Source organism: Moschus berezovskii, chromosome X, assembly GCF_049115385.1.
Source record: "Moschus berezovskii isolate FMDL1 chromosome X, NW_MosBer_1.0, whole genome shotgun sequence".
NCBI lineage: Eukaryota > Metazoa > Chordata > Mammalia > Artiodactyla > Moschidae > Moschus > Moschus berezovskii.
In genome coordinates, this window is record NC_142488.1 from 123,290,541 (window position 1) to 123,314,096 (window position 23,556).

Sequence of the window (23,556 nt, forward strand, 5' to 3'; positions counted from 1 at the left end):
AAGCAGAATAAGGGAAACGATTCACCAATAATTAATATGAATAATAATACATACAAAACTGTTGATAATACATACAAAACAAAACCTTTTGACTTAATCTTTTCACAAATGAAATATAGTATCCAGTTTCCCAAAGATAATTCATATTCTATTTTGAGATATAGTCTACTTGGTCTTTACAACAAAATCAAAACTCCACAAAATTCTCTATAGAGCATGTATGATTTTTTTTTTTAAGGCTCCACACCTCTTTTTCATTAAAAAGTACTCCTTTGGAGTAGCAGAGCAGGGAAGCTTACTCCCTATAGGTGGACTTTTAAATTGGTACAAATTTTTTGGATGGTGATTTTTTAAATCAAAACTTTAAATGTACATACCCTTTACTTAGAAGTTCCACTTCTGAAATATAGCCTAAGAAATTACTTGCTTAAGAACATGAAGATGTACATGAGACTGGACAGAATTTCAGTTCATCCATACACTCCAATGCCATGGTGCTGCTAAACAGAATGTGAGAAATCTAGTTGTGCTGACACTTTATAGTGTTGTTCAAGTGAAAAAGACAAGGTGCGGAACTGGAAGTACAGCATGAGACTATTTGTGCTAAGTTATAACGTAACATAAGCATTTGGCACAACACACATCAAGTATAGTGCTGTGATTCATGGGGTCGCAAAGAGTCGGACACAACTGGTAACTAAACTGAACTGAACTGAACTGAATAGGGGAATAGGAGAAGGCAATGGCAACCCACTTCCAGTACTCCTGCCTGGAAAATCCCAGGGACGGGGGAGCCTGGTGGGCTGCTGTCTATGGGTCACAGAGAGTCGGACACGACTGAAGTGACTTAGCAGTAGCAGCATAGGGGAATAGGCTGGTGGTAAAAGGGGGATTTTAGCATTTTGCTTTATACATCTGTATATTTTCATGTTGCACAATGACTACATTTTTTAAAACTGAGGTAAAGTTTACATAACATAAAATTCACCCTTTGAAGTATATAATTTGTGGGTTTTAGTATAGTCACAAAGTTGTATAACCATCACTACTATTTAATTTCACACATTTTCATCACCCCCAAAAGAAACTCCATGCCAGTTATTTCTTACCCACCCCACCCCCAACAGCTCCTGGCACCCATTAATCTGCATTCCGTCTCTATGAATTTGCCTTTTCTGGACATTTCATATAAACAGAATCCTACACTATGATGATCATAGTGTAGTATGCTGGCTTCATCCATGTTTAGTATGAATCAGCACTTCATTTCTTCTTATGGCTATATATGACTTTAATAAATAAAAAATCTGTAAATAGCTCTGATTTTAAAGCTACTCAAACAGAAAAACTTTACCCTTTTGTACACGTGACTTTATAGAAACTCAGCAGCTCTAAATCCAGTGTCCATATTAAAGTACAGTTTATTTCTACCTCCCTGCTCCTAACACTCCCTTGAATATTTACTCTCTCAGGTCCCATTTAAAAGGTTGCCTCTTCAAACAGTACTTTTGTTTTCACATAAATCTATTAGACTATTATCATTCACACAGAACGCTTTTTGCCCAGTTGTACCTTCCCTATCTCTCCACCACTGGCACCATCCCCAACATAAAACACATTTGTAAGTCTATAGACGTGTATAGGCAAAGGCAGAATTTGGGAGTTTATGGATCCGCTATCTTGACAAGGACCCAGGTCAGGTTGACTTCAGTACATTGACCACAGGCAGAAATGTCTGCTACAGTGTAACAAAGTAAAATGCTATCATTAACTTCCATAGTAACTTACTATTAACTTCCCTAGGTATTTTATAGCTTTCATCTTCTGAATAAAAATCAAGACTATATTTTTGCCTTGTCCTTAAAGTTTGGTTACCTCATTATCTGAACAAGGCAAAATTATGTAATACTGGTTGATACATAAAGCAGCACTGTCACAGGGACTGGATTTTTCTCTTAAATACATGGACTGGCCATAGAATTTTCCTAGGAAATTCTACCACATTTATGCTTTGGAATGACCTCAGCAAAGCTGAAAAAAGAAAACAAAAAACACCCCAACCACAAACCCCAGCTGTAAATAGTTTCAATTAGCTAAAGAAAAACCACATAATTCTCTTCTCCATATTTTTATTGGGTAATTAAAATGAAGCTAAGTAATGGATTTTCAATGTGCACATGCACACACACACACTCACTCACTCAAACATGACAGGTAACATTTACAATAAAGCACACTACAGTTCTAGTTTCAGCATTAATCAGAAATCTCTTAATTGATTTCTTTTTCCTCTTGAGTAGGGATCCAGGCATGCAGGTTAGAAATTATATGTATTGTATGAGCATATTCTACCAACTAAAACTTTGATTTCTGCCCTCAATAGGACCACCTCAATATATGAGCACTACTGCTAGAAGTAAGTTGTCCACAGTAAAGGGAGTACACTTAAATCTTTAAGGTGGAATTCCTTTATGACAAGGATATTAACCTTGCACCCTTATGAGCAAGCTGATAAACTATACTAGGAGTTTGGGTTTATCTTTAAAATCAACTTCTAACTAGGTTTCAGAGGATCTGATGTAAGTCATAGGTATCTGAATCATGTAATGATAAAAGAAACAAGATGTAATGCAGTTCTATCATACTTTTGAAAGATTTGCTGCTTCTATCCCTGATAAAGTCTTATGTGTGAAACATCGAAATTAACTCAAATTCATATTTTTCTCTCATACTTATTTAACCACAAAGTTATTAAACAAACTAGGCATTTTACCTTGAAATAACAGCAAGACTAAAAGGAACATAATACTATTGCAGTTATAGATAAGCTTCATCATACCCTTGCACAAAAAAGACATAAGTACAAACATGAAAGTCATAACTCATTTATTGAATGAATAGTATATGCAAGAATACCAATAAAAGGAAACTAATACTACAAACTACAATTTTGAAAATAAAGCCAATATAACAGGAACAAAATATACATAATATGAGAGGAATGTTTGATTTTGACCCATAATGCATTCCTTATCTTTACAATAACCTAAATGTCTGTTAGAATAAAACTGTATACCTTGGTCTAACTTTAGTGCTTCTTAAAAAAAGCAACAACATTCTAGAACACTTTTCTTTTGCTTTGAGATATTTAAGATTCACACATTTGTTCAAGTACATAGATTCTGATTCAACAGTAGATCTACATATCTTGTTATTCTCTTAATATCTTGAGTAACATGTACTCCTGAGCAAGTACTATCTGAAATTCTAAAACTGCTGATCCTTGAAATAAAATGTACTTCAGTTGTGGGTTTTTAATAAATTGAGATGAAAGTAAAACTCACCCTTCCCACCCCCACTCCCCCCAGGAACAAAGAGCTCTTATTAAAGTATAGAAACTCAAGTCTATCTCTCTACTCTAAAGAACATTTCTTACTAACATTTCTGGTAAGGCAATAAATGCTCCAGAATAATCTTCAATATATGCTTGCAAAGATTACACTGTTTAATATCAATAACAAAAACAAAACAAAAAAAAAGGGAAAAAAGGAAAAAAGAAAAAATGCTTCAAAATTTTAAGCTAAAATATGCATAAAGGACAGTCATGGCAGTATTTTTTGAAATGATGTAAATGTTATATACTTATCAAATAATGTCATGCTTATTAAAACTACAGTTAAGGACTTAAGAGATGAACAGTAAATACACTGCTGAGGTCCATTTTTCTAAATATTCATACCACAATGTAATTACTACCCAAAAGATGATGATGCTACTTGGGAACATAAGTACTGTACAATTTTTACACTGTAAGGCACTTTTACTCAGCATGTGACGAAAACATGGATAGAGAATCAAAATATTGGAAGTTTACAACCAAAGGTGATTTTTCATGTGACTTCAATTTACATTTCATTTTTTAATGAAAGACTGTTTAGCCAATGACACCACAGTGAGAAAAATAGGTAGCCAGCCACTTATCTAGCCAACCAAATGGTAAAGTGCTATTCTGGTTGCTAGTGGCAGAGAAAGGGTTGAAGAAACCCATACAAAGTCATACACTTTATTACATAACAAATTCATTAACTGACAGCTATAGTATTTGAAGCTGATTACATGATTATTGACTGGCCATTATTACCCCTTGGCACCTTCCATTTTTCCTAAAAATATCATTACAGTAGTTGTCCAAAAATGAAGGTGCTCTATTATTCCACGGGTAAGTATATGGCACACAATGTAAAAATGATCTAGACACAGTGATTCAAAGATTTAAAATAATGGTTTTGAAGCTGCTGTAAGGAAATAAAGTACAGATCCTTTGGGAAAAGTCACATAGCTTGGTAAACAAACATCTAGATCTGTCGTTGCACTTCAAGTCATGGTTAATTTTGAAAATTCATCACATACATACACAAAAAAATCCAATGTATATTTAGAGCAAAAGGAGAACAACGTATAGGGCAATCCACTACTAAAGCTAGTTTCTCTAAAAATAATAAAAGATGGTTAAAGTAAAGCAATCATTGAGTCCCTTGATTTAAGTAAATGTGTGAATACACACTTGACAAATGTGACTTTAAGGGACTAGCAGTTAAAAAATAAAATCAGTCATTAAGCACAGTGTAATTTTCCACCTGTTACATTTTTAAAATGCTTTTCCATAAGCTGCAGAACATCTCAATGTACAGTCAAGTTAACATTTCTTGTTGGCTAATCTGCTTTAATGTGGTAGGTTAACTAATAAATCAGAAATCAGAATCCCTACCCTTGATACTGAGGTGCTATGGTAATATTAGGCAGAACACAACTAAAGTTTTTTTGGTTTTGCCACAAAGAAATAGATAAATGTGCTTCAGCAGGTAAGTGGAAGAAAATATCACTAGCTAGAAATGCCAGTGTGAAAACCCTTTCTAAAAAGCTGGGTTCTTAGGCTTTGAGATACAATTCTGATGATCAATAAAACAATACCGAACGTTACCAGAAGGAAAATAGGTCACAGAAGCCTATTTTATAGATAAGCAAAGCAATGAATGAAAACATTAAAAATATTAAATAAAGTTTCTAAAATAGTGGTCACAAAATTAAAAATAAATACTGTTTTATGCAAAGACTGTTTTTTTTTTTTTAACTTCTACAGCACATGAGACCTCCTTACACACTTTGGGCCAATATATGAAGTGTTCCACAAAAACACGGCACTTGAGAGGAACAAGTTTCAGAGATGGTAGCTAAAGTCCTTAGTAAGTGGTAACCCCTTAAATCTTAAAGAGGTTTCATTTGCTGTTGCCAAATGTTAGTTTAAACATGAAAGAATCCAATCATTTTGCTAGAAGCTCTTTGTATGACACGAAAAGAGAAGAGGTTTACTGTCAAGAGAATTTTGGCATAAGCACTGGAGCGCAAAGCTTATAATCACCAGTTGCCCGAGTCCATGCTGGTCAGTGAGAACAACTTTAACAGGAACCAAATGAAAAGCTTAAGCACACTTCTTGGAAGAGATTTTTTAGCATGTGCTGTCAAAGCCAAGAGAAAAAGAAGGTTCTCTTCATTTCTAGCCTCCGTTACTTGAGCGTGGAAAACAAATTCAAAAATTCCCATGTGTTGCCACCAGAGGTGTGTTTGCACTGTAAAGTGAAACTTGCTTATGCTTTCCCTTGAGTATGAATCCACTAAACAAACTTAGACATTCTAAACAGCAGACCTTTGTTCAGTCCAGAAATATAGCTTACTTCATTTCAATGTCTGCTTTAACTGTTGACACTATACACAGGGTTAATAGTGTTTCAATTGCTTCCCAGAAACTGCAAACTACAGCTACGTAATATCAACATGTCAAACTCTGCCATCTAGTGAAGGCTCATAAAACAAACAAGATGCTTTTAGGCAGTTCAATGAAGGATCTAAGAGTCGGGCAGTAAAAAGTTACAAACCCTTTTTGATTTTAGAAAGCAGTGAAAAAAGAATAGTAGTTATGGATGTCTTATTCATTCCCAGTTTTCTAACTCTGTCCCATGAACCTGTTTAAAAGATGATAAAAAAATGTAAAATATGATGCTTGAGGGGAGCACAATAAATAAAATGTTATTGAGGAGCAAGAATATCTTATTGGTTTGACACTACAACTACATTTATTGATAAAGTGGATAGCTTGTTTTTATAGTTACAAAATCAGCTAGTTAAAAGAAAAAAAAAACTATGCAAGCCTACACATCCTCAGCATTCTAGTAACATGCTTAACTAAATATAATAGCATTAAAAAAAAACCAAACTGCACATTATTAGTTCAATATATATTTATCATTGTGTACTGTATTCTGACAACACAGCCAGTATAGTTAACTTTCATACCTAGTTTCCATTAAGCTGCTGCTGAGTTAGTTGTTGCTGATCAATTTCTACTTTTCCTCGGCTTTTACTCTCTCGTTCTTCATCTTCTTCATCTCTCTCATCATTTCCACTATGATTTTTACAATATAGTCTACAATGATGAAAGATAAAAATCTCAAAATGCTTTGTCATTATTGATGAGAATGTATTTATATCATTAGTGGATGAGGTTGATGCCCATTTAAAATATGGTCTCCTCATCCATGCTTAAAAACACTCCACAATTAGGTAAAGGTTCATTTCTATTTAGTAGAAAGGAAAGCACTCTATTAATGAGATACAAAAAGTTCATCTCAAATAAAACCTCTGGTTTAGGATGAAAGTTACCACATATGTCCAAATATAAGGCAATTCCTCACCTTGCCCAATGAGATTAAAAAGGTTTTCAGCCAACATAAAAATTTCAATTTTCAGTATATATGTGAAAGTGTCAGTTGCTCAGTTTTGTCTGACTCTTTGTGACCCCATGAACTGTAGTCCACCAGGTTCCTCTGCCCATGGAATTCTCCAGGTAAGAATACTAGAGTGGGTAGCCATTGCCTTCTCCAGGGGATGTTCCCAACCCAGGGATCGAACCCAGGTCTCCTTCATTGGCAGGCAGATTCTTTACCATCTGAGCCACCAGGGAAGCTTTACTATTGGTGCTTTACTATATACGCACCAATATATTTTGCATAATCAATCATCTCCACCATAGTCAAAGAAGGGTGGGGGGTGATCTGAGCTTAGTTTCAGGTCAATTATACACAAGATGACAAAATGGAACAATGCTTAAAAAAATGTTCAGTAGATGCCCTCTTGTGGGCAGCAACAGATAAAAGATGATCACATAAGAATTCATCTGCCATCGACAATGTAAGAGTAGCTTTAACATTGAAGTTTCCAACAAGTGAGTAGAATAAACGGCAGAGGTGGGGTTGGGGGGCAACAAGGATAATTGACTTCTGACATAGTTTTGCTCATCACTTTTTATTCTTAAAACATTTTCAATAATTTTCAAAGAACTATGGAGAATTTCTACTCGTCAAACACTGCACATTAGGAATCACTTTTAAAATCATGACTTCAAATATCAAGAGTGAGACTTCTATATAGTGTACCTGTGAAGTATCTTCCTCCAAAATACAACCTGAATCTAATTAAGCCTTTGAACCAAGTTATAAATACAGGAAATACAGAGGGGCAGGAAATGAGGTATATGAAACCACGAACAAGGAAATAGATAAAATCTAGAACATGGGGCTTTTCCAGGACAACTTACCAGGGTTCTTCAATAAGTAGGAGGAATAAGAGACTTCCATTAAATGCTATGTAAGGACTGTGAATGTATTGAAATTTGAACAAATCAAGGCCAAAAGAACATTTTCAAGACAACTGGGGAAAGGTGCAAGTGGCCTGGGTATGAGATGATACTAATTTACTGTTAATTTTAAAAAGTGTGATAATAATCACATAGTGATACTAAAGTATATAAGGATAAAATGACAGAAGATCTGGGAGTCTGCTTTAACATACCTCAGAAAGAAAAAAAATGTAGATGAAACAACTGTGGCAATAACTTGGTACCTGCTGAGACTATGAGTTGTGTAGTTTTAGAAATTTTTGTAACAGAATTTTATCTAAAAGATGAGCTCTTTCTTTGTTAGAAAAATATTAATCTTTTCTGGGATTATTTTTCACTCAAGGACTGTTTCCCATAGGCCTATTATGTGTCTTTCCCCATTCTGGACACCCAGGCCACAGGTGTTGACCAGTCAAAGAAGATCTCTGCTGTCGCAGAACTTACTGTTTTACGGTGGGAGGCTGAAATTTTAGAAAACTATATATTTATATAGTTTAGAAATACAATAAAACAGGATACAAAGATCACTATATAATCTTCCCTTGCCTTTTTAATATGAATATATTCATGATCCATCCTAAAGGAAATCAGTCCTGAATATTCATTGGAAGGACTGATGCTGAAGCTGAAACTCCAATACTTTGGCCACCTGATGCAAAGAACTGACTCATTTGAAAAGACCCTGATGCTGGGAAAGACTGAAGGCGAGGAGAAGGGGACAACAGAAGATGAGATAGTTGGATTGTATCACCAACTCAATGGACATGAGTTTGAGTAAACTCTGGGAGTTGGTGATAGACAAGGAGGCCTGGTGTGCTGTAGTCCATGGGGTCGCAAAGAGTCAGACATGACTGAGTGACTGAACTGAACTGATTCATGATCCAGAGAGGACTGGTAAAGAAAGAAGGGAAGGAAGCCATTTCATGCAGAAATATTCCTCCTTTCATTTCCTCCTATCTGCCCATTCTTCTCTCCCCAAACTACTTGGTTATGGACTTATTTGAACTCAGTGTTCTCCATGAAAAAGCTAGACTCCACCTTCTAATTTTAGAAACAAATTTCAATGTGAAAAAATAAAAAGAACATTTCAAATCATCATAGATCCCAGTCCAAATATTTTTGTTCAGAGATGACCACTGCAACGTGGTGTTCTAACAACTCAAAAAAAAAAACCATCTAAATGCCTAAAAGAACTGATTAAACAAGCTAAATCACCCATTCAATGGAATACTAGACAACCATTAAAATGGTAATGTACTGTTGTTTAACATCACAGAAAAAAATGCCTCTACTAAAGATACAGGAAGTGGAAAATAGGTTATAAAATATTATATATAATAAAATTTTGTTTTTTAAATGTATACATGTAAATAATCACATAAATGTCTAGAAGAAAACATTCCAAAAGATTTAAAAGTTATCTTTGATGCTAGAATTAAAGTTGATACTAAATTTTATTTTTATCTGTAGTTTCCATTTTCTTTCTGAAATGAAAATGGATAACTATTGTGAAAAGAATATCTAAATAAAGTTAAAATTTAAATACAATAATTCTCCATATATTTGATTTTAAATATTTTAAATGAGCTTGTTATTTTAAAATATTATTGGGGGACTCCCCAGTGGTCCAGTGGCTAAGACTCCATGCTCCCAATGCAGGGGGCTGGGGTTCAATCCCTGGTCAGGGAACTAGGTCCCATATGCCACAACTAAGACCCAGCCCAGCCAAATAAAATAAATAAGTAAATAAAATTAAAATAAAATATTATTGGCGACTTTAAACAATAATGTATTGCTCATGAACTATATAAAGGAGAATATAAAATTGTCTCTTCTCCTTCCCTATGCAATGAATAAGAGGTGACAACTATTACATTTGCTGACTATACTCCTAGAAATTATTCTATGTATAAAAACCATGCGACTTCCCTGGTGGTCCAGTGGTTAAGACTCTGTGCTTCAAATGCAGGGAGCATGGGTTTGATCCCTGGTCAGGAAGTTAAGATCCTACATACTGTGCAGTGTGGCCAAAAACAATCCTATAATGTGACGGGATCCAAATATAATTTGAACAAATAGGCTTTAAAAAATACACATTTCTTATATACATGTATACACATATCTTGTATGCATGTACTTTTCATATGCTAAAATAGAATTATGCACCTTTTTCTCCCTGACTGGAAATGCCTCTTACACAACTCTACACATGGGTCAACTTTATTCTTGAACTGCTGCATAGCATTCCACTAGATGCTCATATGTACTAAAATGCATTTACTAAGTCTCTTGATGGAATTCTGATTTTTTTCCTTTCTTTCTTTCTTTTCTTCTTGCTATCGTAGGTGAAACATTAATAAAAATATTTCCCCTTTCTGTATGAGAATTTCACCTTTGGTTAACTCTTTAGCTCTGTTCCCCTGGCAACTTAACAAACATTACTGTGTCACTGTTTTACTAATCTATGCTATCCCCCAATTGGTAGACTGTATCTGGACTGGGGACTTCCCCAATGGCTCAGCGGGTAAAGAATCTGCCTGCAATGCAGGAGACAGAGGAGACACAGGTTCTATCCCTGGGTCAGGAAGATCCCCTGGAGAAGAAAATGGCAACCCACTTCAGTATTCTTGCCTGAAAAATAAGTCCCATGGACAGAGGAGCCTGGCAGGCTATAGTCCAAAGGGTCACAAAGAGTTGCACACGACTGAGTGACTAAGCACATCATTGAAACAATATATATCTTTTACTACGAGTCTGCTTGTGTGGACTGAGCAGACAACAGTGCAAGAACATGTATGTGCAAGAAGTTTCATTGCATTGTTAGTGATAGCAGCAATGCCCACTAAGGCATCTTCTTAGATTCTGAGATTCCAACAAAGATATGGATCTATCTTCAGTGATCTTTATCCCTGGGCCAGTACCATACTATTTTCACTACTATACTATATGATTGGCTTTGATATATAACAGGAAGATTTCTCTTCTCAATTGCATTAAAAATTTTCTTGGCTTCACGTGATAAAGATTAGTTGGCTACTCCAATATCTATCCCTGCCCTTACCTACATAGCACTAAACCATATTTTGTTTGGGTAGCAATGTGTCCACTAAGAGTATATTTCCCAGATTCCTTTGGACACGTGACTAAATTCTGGCAAATGAGATGCTGACTGTATGGAAATTCCAGGAAGGCTGATTAAAGCCCGACTCAGGTGAAGCAACAGCAACTTTGTCCTTTCATCTTCCTTTGCCCCTGCTTCCTCCTGCTTCCTCTGGAAGGAGGAAGAAGGAAATGGGGACCAATGATAACACTGAAAAGCTGCCTACCACATCTGCATTGCTTTCCCCTGGACGTCTTTCAGGAGAGAAACAAACTTCTATCTTGTTTAAGTTTCTATTTCTTTTTCCAGTTATATAAGGTAATAATCATGACTAATAGACAATAATACTACATTTACTTTTTAGATAAAACTGTGAAAAAGTTGGGTTTCATTAAAATTGTATTAAAATATATAACTTGAGAATAACAGGTATCTTTCAAAGTTGAGTCTATCAAGGATCATAATATACTTTGTCCTGTGTAAGATGATATTTTTTTAAAACAAAGTTCACCTTTGGTATATGTGTGTGTGTGTGAAGAGGGGTGAGAGTTGGGGGGGGGAGTGGGAGACAGTTTTCCTTTACATTTTAACTAGCTATTTGTTGTTTAGTTGCTAAGTCGTGTCTGAGTCTCTTGTAACCCCATGGACTATAGCCTGCCAGGCTTCTCTGTTCATGGGATTCTCCAGGCAAGTGTACTGGAGTGTGTTGCCATGGAACTGTGGGGGGTTTTTTTGGTCATGGAATTGTTTTTAAAAATTCATCTCATATTCAGCAGCCTTACTGAGTGAGCTCTTAAAACTTTTTAATAAATTCAAGAGTTGATTTCTTTGGATTTTCTTGGTAGACAATGAAATCAATAATATTGACAATTTTTTCTCCTTTACAATATTTACTATACATTTTCCTTCCTTTCCTTGTTGTACCAGCTTAACCCTCCAGAAGAACAGTGAAAGTGATGTTGCTGGTTGGCACCCTTGTCTTGTTGCTGATCTGAATGAAAGTGTATTGGTATAGTGGTTCTCAATTAGAGATGAACTTGAGAATCACTTGGTGAGTGATAAAATACATGGTTTGGGCCTCAATCTACTGTGAGGGTAGGGCCCAGGCATGACCATTTTTAAAGAGGGCTCTCTATACTTCCAGAACTGAAGGCTCAGTTCTGGTTAAGAACCATGGTCCATTTACTTTAATGCCAAAGAAGCTGTTTTTTTCTCTTAACACTCTAGTAAGACTCCTAGCTTACAACCAAGAACACCTGTGCTACCTTACTTTAAAATTCAGAAATGGACGTTGAATGATATCAAATGTCTTTTCAGTTTCCACTAGGAAAATGCTAGGATTTTTCTTTATTAATTATAATGGGTCACATTCCTAATTTTGAATAATCTTGAAATTGTTAGACTACAGCCCTGGATTTGATTCTCTAATATTTTATTTTGGATTTTGATACATATATTTTTAAAAGTAAGATCAGTCTCTAGTTTTTAAATTTCTGTTGTTAAATGGTATCTTTGTCAGGTTTAGTGTCACAACTATGCAAGTGTTACAGACTGAATCAAGACGTTTTCCATTTTCTGCTATGTGCTGGACTTTTAAAAATAACATTGGAATTATCTGTTCCTTAAAGGCTTGATAGAATTCATTTGAAAAACATGTGCCTTTATTATTAAGCAAAGTTTGGCCAAGTTTATAACACAGCATTAGCACCTCACACAGTCACCCAAGTGGCTTGGTGACTGCTGACACAAACTGCTTTGTCCATGAAGTGTTTAACTCTGGGCCACTGGTTTATTGCACACTGGGAATGTGAGAGCAAAGAAGTCCTTTACAACTTGCAAAGAAAAACCAAATAAATATTCATGGATCCCTATTAATTTACTCTCCATTTGATTAAACAGTGGGAACCATTATAGATTCATATTGATACCACTAGTCCCATGCAGCACAGGAAAGGAGACCATAAAAAAATGAAGGTAACATGTAATCCCAAATCTCCAAACCTTACTCTTTCATCAGTCTTCCAAGAGTACCTTTAGACTTCTATCTTCACAACTACTATTCTAATGTACCAGCAATTCTTACCTGGACTTTCAGCAGTAGCCTCCTACCACCAAGCACCCCACCACCACCATTTGCACCCTGGCTTGTACCATCTTAGGGCCTTGCACACACTGTTCTCTCTGCCTAGAACAACTTCCCAACACCCACATCCATTTTGCCTTTCATATCTCAGCTCAAGCACTATTTCCTTAAGGAAATTCCTAGACACTTCACTATGGACTAGGTTAGCTCCTCCTTGTTATATGCTCTCACAGCACTTTGTAACAGAACTTTTACAACAGGGGTCCCAACGCCCACCAGTACCAGTCCATGGCCTGTTAGGAACTAGGCCACACAGCAGGAGGTGAGCAGTAAGTGAGGAAACCAAGCTTCATCTGCATTTACAGCTGCTCCCCACTGCTTGCATTACCACCTGAGCTTGGCCTCCTGTCAGATCAGTGGCAGCACTGAATTCTCATAGAAGGGCAAACTCTACTGTGAACTGCATGCACGTGCAAGGGATCTAGGTTGCACACTCCTTATGAGAATCTAATACCTCATGGTTGGAGGTGGAGTTGAGGTGGTGATGCTATTGCTGGGGAGTGGCTGCAAATAAAGACTATCATTAGCACAATAAATGTAATGGGTTTGAATCATCCTTAAACCATCCCCCCACTCCCCCAGTCCATGGGAAAATTGTCTTCTGGTTCGGAACCGGAAACCTGGTGCCAAAAAAGTTGAGGACCAAAAAAAAAAAAAAAAAAAGTTGAGGACCAATGTTTTATACCATTTATGAAGTTTGAGATTGTATATTTATTTATGTGGCCATTTGATTGATGTTTCTCCCACTAGACTGTGAGCTTCCATGAAGACACAGTCTGTGTCCATTTTGATCACTGTTGTATGCCCAGTTCCTAGCCCAATGCCAGGCACATAGGAAGCATAACAAACACTGGACAAACAAATGCTAATTCAGAGATGTCTAGGCAAAGGAAAATGCCATTGCAGTACTCATATAGAGTCCTCAGTATTCTATACTTGGCTAAACATCACCTAAGAACAGTGAGCAAGTAAATTAATGTCATCTATTAAGGGCAGTTACTTACTGCTAAGTTTAGGAAAATGGAAAATTGTTGTTCTCTTACTTGTAAATTCCTCGTGACATATTTTCAATGTATTTAGCTTTGTCTTGTACTCCACAGTGGTAATGGTAAGTCTTAACACAGGCTTTTATTTCACATCCAATAGTAGCACCGGGCTGACTGCAAAGTGTACATTTCTGTTTAGGGGAAGAGAAAGAATAATTATAAGCAGTATTTCCAAGTTTATGCAATCTTATTTTTTCTATTTTAACCATATTTCAGCCAAACATTTCATGTTACAAAGAAAACAGCCAGTTTTTCTATTGAGAGTGCACTGAACTTATAGTATAACATATATATTAAATAATGTTGCAATCTAAATCATACTTTGACTTTCTAATATGTAGTCACCCCTGATGTTTCCATTATTTAACTCTACTAACCATCAGCAATCTGACACTGAAACATAAAGGGAACACTCCTTAATACTGGCAAATACACATAAAAAATATATTCTATATTTTAGTGGTTGATTTCTTCTTTTCCCTGCAATCAGTCCCTTTCTTATTATGACCAGGGGGAAGAATGAGAAGATAGGAAAGCAATGTCCCTCAGAAAGGGATTCCTACCAAGTAGGCAAAAGGGCAGAAAGGGACTAATGGGCTGAAATTCTTGTAAGACTTAAGGTGATTGTTGGCAAGAGTTTCATAGTCAAAGAAGTTTGAGAAATGCTAGTTTTAAACAGATTACTTGATTGCAGAACTTCTGACAGCCTTTCCTCCAGGAAGGAGGGTATAGTAAACAGTTTCCAAGTTTATTGAATTCCAGATGCCCTTTTAATTTTGGAGCAGTGGGAGAGCATCTTGATGGAGCGATTTCCTTTGAAGCACACATGGGAAAATGCTATGTTAGTGCTTACACTAATGGTCAACAGTGTAGAAGTAAGCAAGTTGATCAAGAGAACGGAATTGTTATCCTAGTCACCTATCTGACTTCAGATGTATGACATAATAACATTGCTCAACATAATATGTTTTCCCCTTTATTATTTTTTTAGTACTCCACATTCTGTTTTAAAGGAGTTTCCTTTTTTAAAAGAATAATCAAAGTATCAAGAAACTGAACTGGATTTAAATGGAACAGATGATATCAATAATCTTTATACCCTCAAAAATGCAGTTCCACAGAGAAAAAGTCATTTCTAATCAATTCAGACAAAGATCAGCAATGTCTGAAACAGATCGAAGGGGAACTTCACAAAGGAGGGATTGACTCACCACCTGAATCCAAGGATCAGACATTATGACTTGTCTGATGTGATAAGATATGGACGATATAGTCCCACCTGTGAAGAGTTCTTACCCCCCAAAATGTTGAAAACTGAATCTAATCAGTTTTTTACATCTAACTTCCACTTTAAAAGAAAATCTGGTGGATAGAGGGACAAGTTAAATGGCACTGTGAAAAAGCAACAGACAACTAAAACATGTGGGATGTTCTATAGGACAATTAATTCATTTTCTTCAACAAGTCAGTGGCGTACAACAAAACAGAAACAATAAAGACAGGGAGGACGGAGTGCCCTAAATTACTTAAGGGATATGTAACAACCAAATGTAATGTGTGAACCTCCTCTGATTCACACAAACCAACTTTAAAAAGATAGCTTTAAGATAATTGGGGAAATACAAATACAAACTAGGTATTAAATGATACTGAAGACTCATTGTTAATTTGTAAGTTGTAATAACACTGTGGTTAGGTAAGAAAATGCCCAACTTTTAAGAGATACATACTGAAATATGTAGAGGTGAAATGATATGAAGTCTCAGCTCTGCTTTAAAATACTTCAAGCAACAAGAATAAAAGGCATAGATGAAACGAGTGCCGCAAATTCTTGATAAATGATGAGTCAAGGTGATGGATAGACGTGTGTTACTACTCTTTCTAATTTTGATGTTTGAAAACTTTCACAGTAAAATTTTTTTAAATAAAGTCATTTCTAGAGATAACTGCTATCTTAAATATTTTGCATTCCTAGGACATTTTATAATATTCATAAACTGTAAAGGAGTAAGTGATCAAATAAAGATGCCAATATTTCTTAAAGCTATTTATTAGTAATTCAGTATGTTTAAAAACATGAGACTTAGGCACATTTTATAAAGGAAACTTTAAAGCTATGATAAACATATTAAGAGACAACTATGTATGTGAACTTTAAACAGAAGGCTCTGAAAAATATCTTTCCTTTTATTTAAAAAAAAAGAATGAATAACAACATGGGGAGGTTCTCAATACTCTATTGGGGTTATGAAATTTTTCTTAAAGCGAGCTTAAACAATTTAACATTTTAAACTTAATAAGGTGTGTCACATTCACATCTTCATTTATTTTATTAAAAGACTCAAAATACCCTGAAATATAAATCTCCGTATAATTCTGTTAAGTAATGAAGTTACATAGAAAGAAGAATAACTTTCAGTAACATCAGCATCCTTTATTATATTACAAATGAGTCAAATATATACTTTGCTTTAACACATGAACTACTTTATATTGAAATTTTTGGTGACTGGATAAATTTAAGATGTGTTCTAAATTTAAAGCACAAAGTCAGAAGAGTAACGTTGCATAGCATAAACATAAAAGCACAGACCATTCTCTTCCCTCGTTTAATCTCCTGAAGTACAGTTTTAATATCAAAATCTCCAAATTCTGCTCTTGAAGTTGTTGTTAGCTGAACGGTGCCAGAAGAAAATAACTGGAGAAGAAAAATGCAAAAACACGTAATATTCAGAATCCTTGTGAGAAAAAGATTAGACAATGTGTGCACAAATGTGTTCCATTATTTTAATATCCTGAGAAAGATGACTTTTCCTTAATCAAGTATTGACTCAAATATTTTTTTTAATCTAGTCACGTCTGATTAAAATATAACTCAAAATAAGAACAATAGAATAAAACTAATGTTGACAGTACAGAAATAAGATTAAATGTTTCATTAAACAAGAAGAGTTCAGCAGAGTCATCCTGTCATCTCAACTATTTTACATTTCCACAAAGTTGAAAAAAAATAGTTTCAAATGACAAATTTCAACCACAGATACAGATCAGAATCACCTGGAGATTTTTTTTTCCAACTAGACATGTTTGGGATCTACTCCAGGGATATGTATTTTGGAAGAACCTCTCCAGGTAAATTTGATATGCATCTCCAATTAAGAACTCCTGAAATAAGTAATATCCTGAAATAAGTATTATAATTTTAAAAAAATTTTGGCCATGTCACATGACTTGTGGGATCTTCCTTCCCTGACCAGGGATTGAACCCAGGCCCTCAACAGTGAAAGTGTAGAGTCCTAACCACTGGACCACTAGGGAATTCTATAAATAATATAATTTTTAAAACCTAATCATCAATGGGATGAATAATTTCAATACAACCTATTTCAAAAATGCTTACATATACTATATGTCAGACCTGTATCTAAGGATGCAAAGATAAGATACAGTTTTTACCCTCAAGGAATTAAGGCTAATAAATGAATAACTGCAATATAGTGTAAGAAGTACAATAAGAGGGATTTTTACTAGGTTATAGTGGAGTCTAAACATAGCTTCCAAGACAAGTTTGTAAAGGCGATGTTTTTAGTTATAAGACTGTTAATTATGGATTATCTGGAACATAGTAACTACAATCAGGATTACTTTAAATCCCACTAAAATCATAAACACTATATATTTTAAAATCTAGAGTTTATGAAGCTTTGGGATTATAGAACATAATCTAAAAGAGACGCTGAGAGGGCTCAAACAAACTCTGTATGCACCAGGACCCAGAGACCCCACAGAGACTGAGCCAGCACTGTGTGTGAGTGTCTCCTGCGGAGGTGCGGGTCACCAGTGGACTGCCGCAGGGACAGGGGCTTTCGATGCAGCAGACCTGGGTATGGCATAAGCCCTCTTGGAGGAGGTCGCCATTAACCCCACTATAGAGCCACCAGAACTTACACAGGACTGGGAAACAGACTCCTGGAGGGCACAAACAGAACCTTGTGTACACCAGGACCCAGGAGAAAGGAGCAGTGACCCCACAAGAGACTGATCCAGACTTGGCTGTGAGTGTCCAGGAGTCTTGGCAGAGGCATGGGTCAGCAGTGGCCTACTTCAGGTTTGGGGGCACTGAGTGCAACAGTGCCTGCATGGGACCTTTTGAAGGAGGCTGCAATTATCTTCATTACCTCCACCATAGTTTGGCCCCAGGTAAATAACAGGGAGGGAACATAGCCCCGCCCATCAACAGAAAATTGGATTAAAGATTTACTGAGCATGACCCCGCCCTTCAGAACAAGACCCAGTTTCCCCCTCAGTCAGTCTCTCCCATCAGGAAGCTTCCATAAACCTCTTATCCTTCTCCATCACAGGACATACAGAATGAAAGCCACAATCACAGAAAACTAACCAATCTGATCACAGGGACCACAGCCTTGTCTAACTCAATGAAACTATGAGCGATGCTGTGTAGGGCCAGCCAAGATGACAGGTCATTGTGGAGAGTTCTGACAAAATGTGGTCCACTGGAGAAGGGAATGGCATACCAAGGCAAGGTATTCTTGCCTTGAGAACCCCATGAACAGTATGAAAAGGCAAAAAGATAGGACACTGAAAGATGAACTCCCCAGGTCAGTAGGTGCCCAAAATGCTACTAGAGATCAGTGGAGAAGTAACTCCAGAAAGAATGAAGAGACGGAGCCACAGCAAAAACAACACCCAGTTGTGGATGTAAATGGTGATGGACGCAAAGTCCAATGCTGTACAGAGCAATATTGCATGGGAACCTGGAATGTTAAGTCCATGAATCAAGGCAAATTGGAAGTGGTCAAAGAGGAGATGGCAAGAGTTAACATCGACATTTTAGGAATCAGCGAACTAAAATGGACTGGAATGGGTAAATTTAACTTAGATAACCATTATATCTACTACTGTGGGCAGGAATCCCTTAGAAGAAATGGAGTAGCCATCATAGTCAACAAAAGAGTCCGAAATGCAGTACTTGGATGCAATCTCAAAAACGACAGAATGATCTCTATTCGTTTCCAAGGCAAACCGTTCAATATCACAGTAATCCAAGTCTATGCCCCGACCAGTAATGCTGAAGAAGCTGAAATTGAACAGTTCTATGAAGACCTACAAGACCTTCTAGAACTAACACCCCCAAAAAATGTCCTTTTCATTATAAGGGATTGGAATGCCAAAGTAGGAAATCAAGATACCTGGAGTAACAGGCAAATTTGGCCTTGGAGTACAGAATGAAGCAGGGCAAAGGCTAATAGAGTTTTGCCAAGAGAACATACTGGTCATAGCAAACACCCTCTTCCAACAACACAAGAGGAGCATCTATACATGGACATCATCAGATGGTCAACACCAAAATCAGACTGATTATATTCTTTACAGCCAAACTCGGAGAAGCTCTATAGAGTCAGCAAAAACAAGACCAGGAGCTGACTGTGGCTCAGATCATGAACTCCTTATTGCCAAATTCACACATAAATTGAAGAAAGTAGGGAAAACCACTAGACCATTCAGGTATGACCTAAATCAAATCCCTTACGATTATACAGTGGAAGTGAGAAATAGATTCAAGGGATTATATCTGATAGAATGCCTGAAGAACTATGGACAGAGGTTCGTGACACTGTACAGAAGGCAGGGATCAAGACCATCCCCAAGAAAAAGAAATGCAAAAAGGCAAAATGGTTGTCTGAGGAGGCCTTACAAATAGCTGTGAAGAGAAGAGAAGCGAAAGGCAAAGGAGAAAAGGAAAGATATACCCATCTGAATGCAGAGTTCCAACGAAAGCCTTCCTCAGTGATCAGTACAAAGAAATAGAGGAAAATAACAGAATGGGAAAGACTAGAGATCTCTTCAAGAAAATTAGAGATACCAAAAGAACATTTCTTGCAAAGATGGGCACAATAAAGGATAGAAATGGTATGGACCTAACAGAAGCAGAAGATATTAAGAAGAGGTGACAAGAATACACAGAAGAACTATACAAAAAAGATCTTCCCAACCCAGATAATTATGATGGTGTGATCACTCACCTAGAGGCAGACATCCTGGAATGTGAAGTTAAGTGGGCCTTAGAAAGCATCACTACGAACAAAGCTAGTGGAGGTGATGGAATTCCAGTAGAGTTATTTCAAATCCTGAAAAGATGATGCTGTGAAAGTGCTGCACTCAATATGCCAGCAAATTTGGAAAACTCAGCAGGACTGGAAAGGTCAGTTTTCATTCCAATCCCAAAGAAAGGCAATGCCAAATAATGCTCAAACTACTGCACAATTGCACTCATCTCACACACTAGCAAAGTAATGCTCAAAATTCTCCAAGCCAGGCTTCAACAGTACGTGAACCATGAATTTCTAGATATTCAAGCTGAATTTAGAAAAGGCAGAGGAATCAGAGATCAAATTGCCGACATCCGATGGATCATCGAAAAAGCAAGAGAGTTCCAGAAAAAACATCTACTTCTGCTTTATTGACTATGCCAAAGCCTTTGACTGTGTGGATTACAACAAGCTGTGGAAAATTCCTTCAAGAGATGGGAATACCAGACCACTTGATCTAAGAAATCTGTATGCTGATCAGGAAGCAACAGTTAGAACTGGACATGGAACAACAGACTGGTTGCAAATAGGAAAAAGAGTACGTCAAGGCTGTATATTGTCACCTGCTTATTTAACTCATATGCAGAGTACATCATGAGAAACACTGGGCTGGATGAAGCACAAACTGGAATCAAGATTGCCGGGAGAAATACCAATAACCTCAGATATGCAGATAATACCACCCTTATGGCAGAAAGCGAAGAACTAAAGAGCCACTTGATGAAAGTGAAAGAGGAGAGTGAAAAAGTTGGCTTAAAACTCAACATTCAAAAAACTGAGATCATGGCATCCGGTCCCATCACTTCATGGCAAATAGATGGGGAAGCAATGGAAATAGTGAGTCACTTTATTTTGGGGGGCTCCAAAATCACTGCAGATGGTGACTGCAGCCATGAAATTAAAAGACGCTTATTCCTCGGAAGAAAAGTTATGACCAACCTAGACAGCATATTAAAAAGCAGAGACATTAAGGTCCGTCTAGTCAAAGCTATGGTTTTTCCAGTAGTCATGTGTGGATGTAAGGTTTGGCCTATAAAGAAAGCTGAGTGCCAAAGAACTGATGCTTTTGAACTGTGGTGTTGGAGGAGATTCCTGAGAATCCCTCAGACTGCCAGGAGATCCAACCAGTCCATCCTAAAGGAAATCAGTCCTGAATATGCATTGAAAGGACTGATGCTGAAGCTGAAATTCCAAAACTGTGGCCACCTGATGCGAAGAACTGACTCATTTGAAAAAAACCTGATGCTGGGAAAGATTGAAGGCAGGAGGATAAGGGGATGACAGAGGATGAGATGGTTGGATGGCATCACTGACTCAATGGACATGAGTTTGAGTAAACTCCAGGAGTTGGTGATGGACAGGGAGGTCTGGCGTGCTGCAGTCCATGGGGACACAAAGGGTCGGACTCGACTGAGAGACTGAACTGGAGATGTAATATACAGCATAGGAGATCTAGTCAATAATATTGTAGTAACTTTGTATGATACATGGTAACTAGTCTTATTGTGGTGATCATTTCATAATATATAAAAACATTGAATTGCTATGGTGTATGCCTGAAACATATAATATTGTAAGTCAATTATACTTTTTAAAAAGATTTGGGATTATAGGATATGCTGTTCCTAATTCTAAAACACCAATACTGTGGAGGGAAGTTCTATATTTGGTTACTAGCTAAATGCCTTTCCAAAACTTGGATTTAAAAGCATATAAAAAGAACCATACTTACCATGCACTTATAATGTGCAGCTGCCTTCTTGGCATTAAATATATGCAATTTTCCTCTTGCTTCATTTTCTTCCTCCCCTACATGACAAAATCCACATTTAGGCCTGGTGTCACTAGGGCTGCTTCTATGTGGAGACCGATCTCTCTGCAAATGTGAAAGAAAAAGAAAAAATATGCTAGTTAACACTAGCTTAGTTAACACTAAGTACCTCAAGCTTAGTTAACACTTCAAATGATTAACTTTACCTATAAACACAGGTATACTCATGTTGCCACAAAAGTAAGAATCCAACATTTTTCTACTTACATAGGAACTACTTTCCATTTCATCTGTTCCATGGGAAGATGTGGACCTGGTATCTTCCGACAGTCCTTTAAAATTAGTTTTTCGTGGCCTTCCTTTGCGACTTTTCTTTTTAGTTTTAGGCGATGAAGGCTCCAGTTCATGCTCATTAAAGCTTTCTTCTAAATCAGCTGCTTAAAAATGAACAAAAGCTTTATTCACATGGACCAATCTTAAGATGAGCATTAGTTCACAGGTCCTTAGAACATACATTTTTCCTCAGAATATCACCTCAAGATATGAGGAGAAATGATCTGTGGTATGTTTGATGTAACAGCCTAACATTTCATATAAATGCAATGAAAACCAAATACAAAGAAACAGTTTTATTATAATCATTGTAAATTATTTCCATCAAATTTTAATTCTATGAAAGTGAGTTTTGTGATCCCAACTGTGCACATAATTCAGTAAACATTTCCAAATACTAGTAAGGGAAATTTTAGAATTAGATCTTGTTGGTGCAGTGGACAGGAATCCGCCTGCCAATGCAGGGGATATAGGTTTAATCTCTGGTCTAAGAAGATTCCACATGCCATGAAGCAAGTAAGCCCATGAGCCACAACTACTGAGCCCACAATTTAGAGCCCGTGAGCCGCAAATACTCAGCCTGTGGGCCACAATTACTGAAGCCTGCAGACTCTAGAGCCTGTGCTCCACAAGAGAAGCCATTACAGTGAGAAAAGCCCACACACCACAACTAGAGTATAGTCCCCACTTGCCACAACTACAGAAAGCCCATGCAAAGCAACAAAGACTCAGTGCAGCCAAAATAATAATAATAAAATAAATAATTTTTTTAAAAAAAGAATTAGATCTTGTGGTTTTTTTTTTTTTTTTACCATAGGTTTCAAAGAGTTTTCCCTCACACTATTGGTGAAATCAGAAAAATTACTCCAAAATTAAATTTACCATAATTTGGAAAGCTAAATGAAAATAAAGTAGGTATAACATGCATGTGTGCTCAGTTGCTCAGTCATGTCTGGCTCTTTGTGACCCCATGGACTGTAGCCTGCCAGTCTCCTCTGTCCTTGGAATTTTCCAGACAAGAATATTGGAGTGGTTTGCCGTTTCCTCCTTCAGGTAGTGGTGGTGGTTTAGTCACTAAGTCATGTCTGACTCTTGCAATCTCATGGACTGCAGCCTGCCAGACTTCTCTGTCCATGGAATTCTCTAGGCAAGAATACTGGAGTGGTTTGCCGTTTCCTTCTCCAGGGGATCTTCCCAACCTAGGTATCAAACCTGGGTCTCCTGCACTGCAGGTGGATTCTTCACTGACTGAGCTACCAGGGAAGCTCAGTCACCTCCTCCAGGGGATTTTCTCAACCCAGGGATTGAACCTGTGTCTCCT

At 36.9% G+C, this 23,556-nt stretch overlaps 1 protein-coding gene across 3 annotated transcripts in view; it reads right to left on the reverse strand.

Moving 5' to 3' along the window:
- Nucleotides 1-2,847: 2,847 nt before the first annotated feature.
- PHF6 (PHD finger protein 6) overlaps nucleotides 2,848-23,556 on the reverse strand; it is a 47,533-nt gene continuing 26,824 nt past the window's right edge. The window contains exons 6-11 of one of the 3 annotated variants that reach the window (XM_055438621.2): nucleotides 22,170-22,339; nucleotides 21,864-22,007; nucleotides 16,615-16,719; nucleotides 14,019-14,152; nucleotides 6,352-6,481; nucleotides 2,848-6,020 (exon numbers count right to left, since the gene is read on the reverse strand). In XM_055438621.2, the coding sequence (XP_055294596.1) occupies nucleotides 6,352-6,481; nucleotides 14,019-14,152; nucleotides 16,615-16,719; nucleotides 21,864-22,007; nucleotides 22,170-22,339 (683 nt within the window). In that variant the 3' untranslated portion in view covers nucleotides 2,848-6,020. Of the gene's footprint in view, nucleotides 6,021-6,296; nucleotides 6,482-14,018; nucleotides 14,153-16,614; nucleotides 16,720-21,863; nucleotides 22,008-22,169; nucleotides 22,340-23,556 lie in introns of those variants that run through there. The other 2 variants (XM_055438622.2, XM_088833651.1) reach the window with 2 other exon arrangements.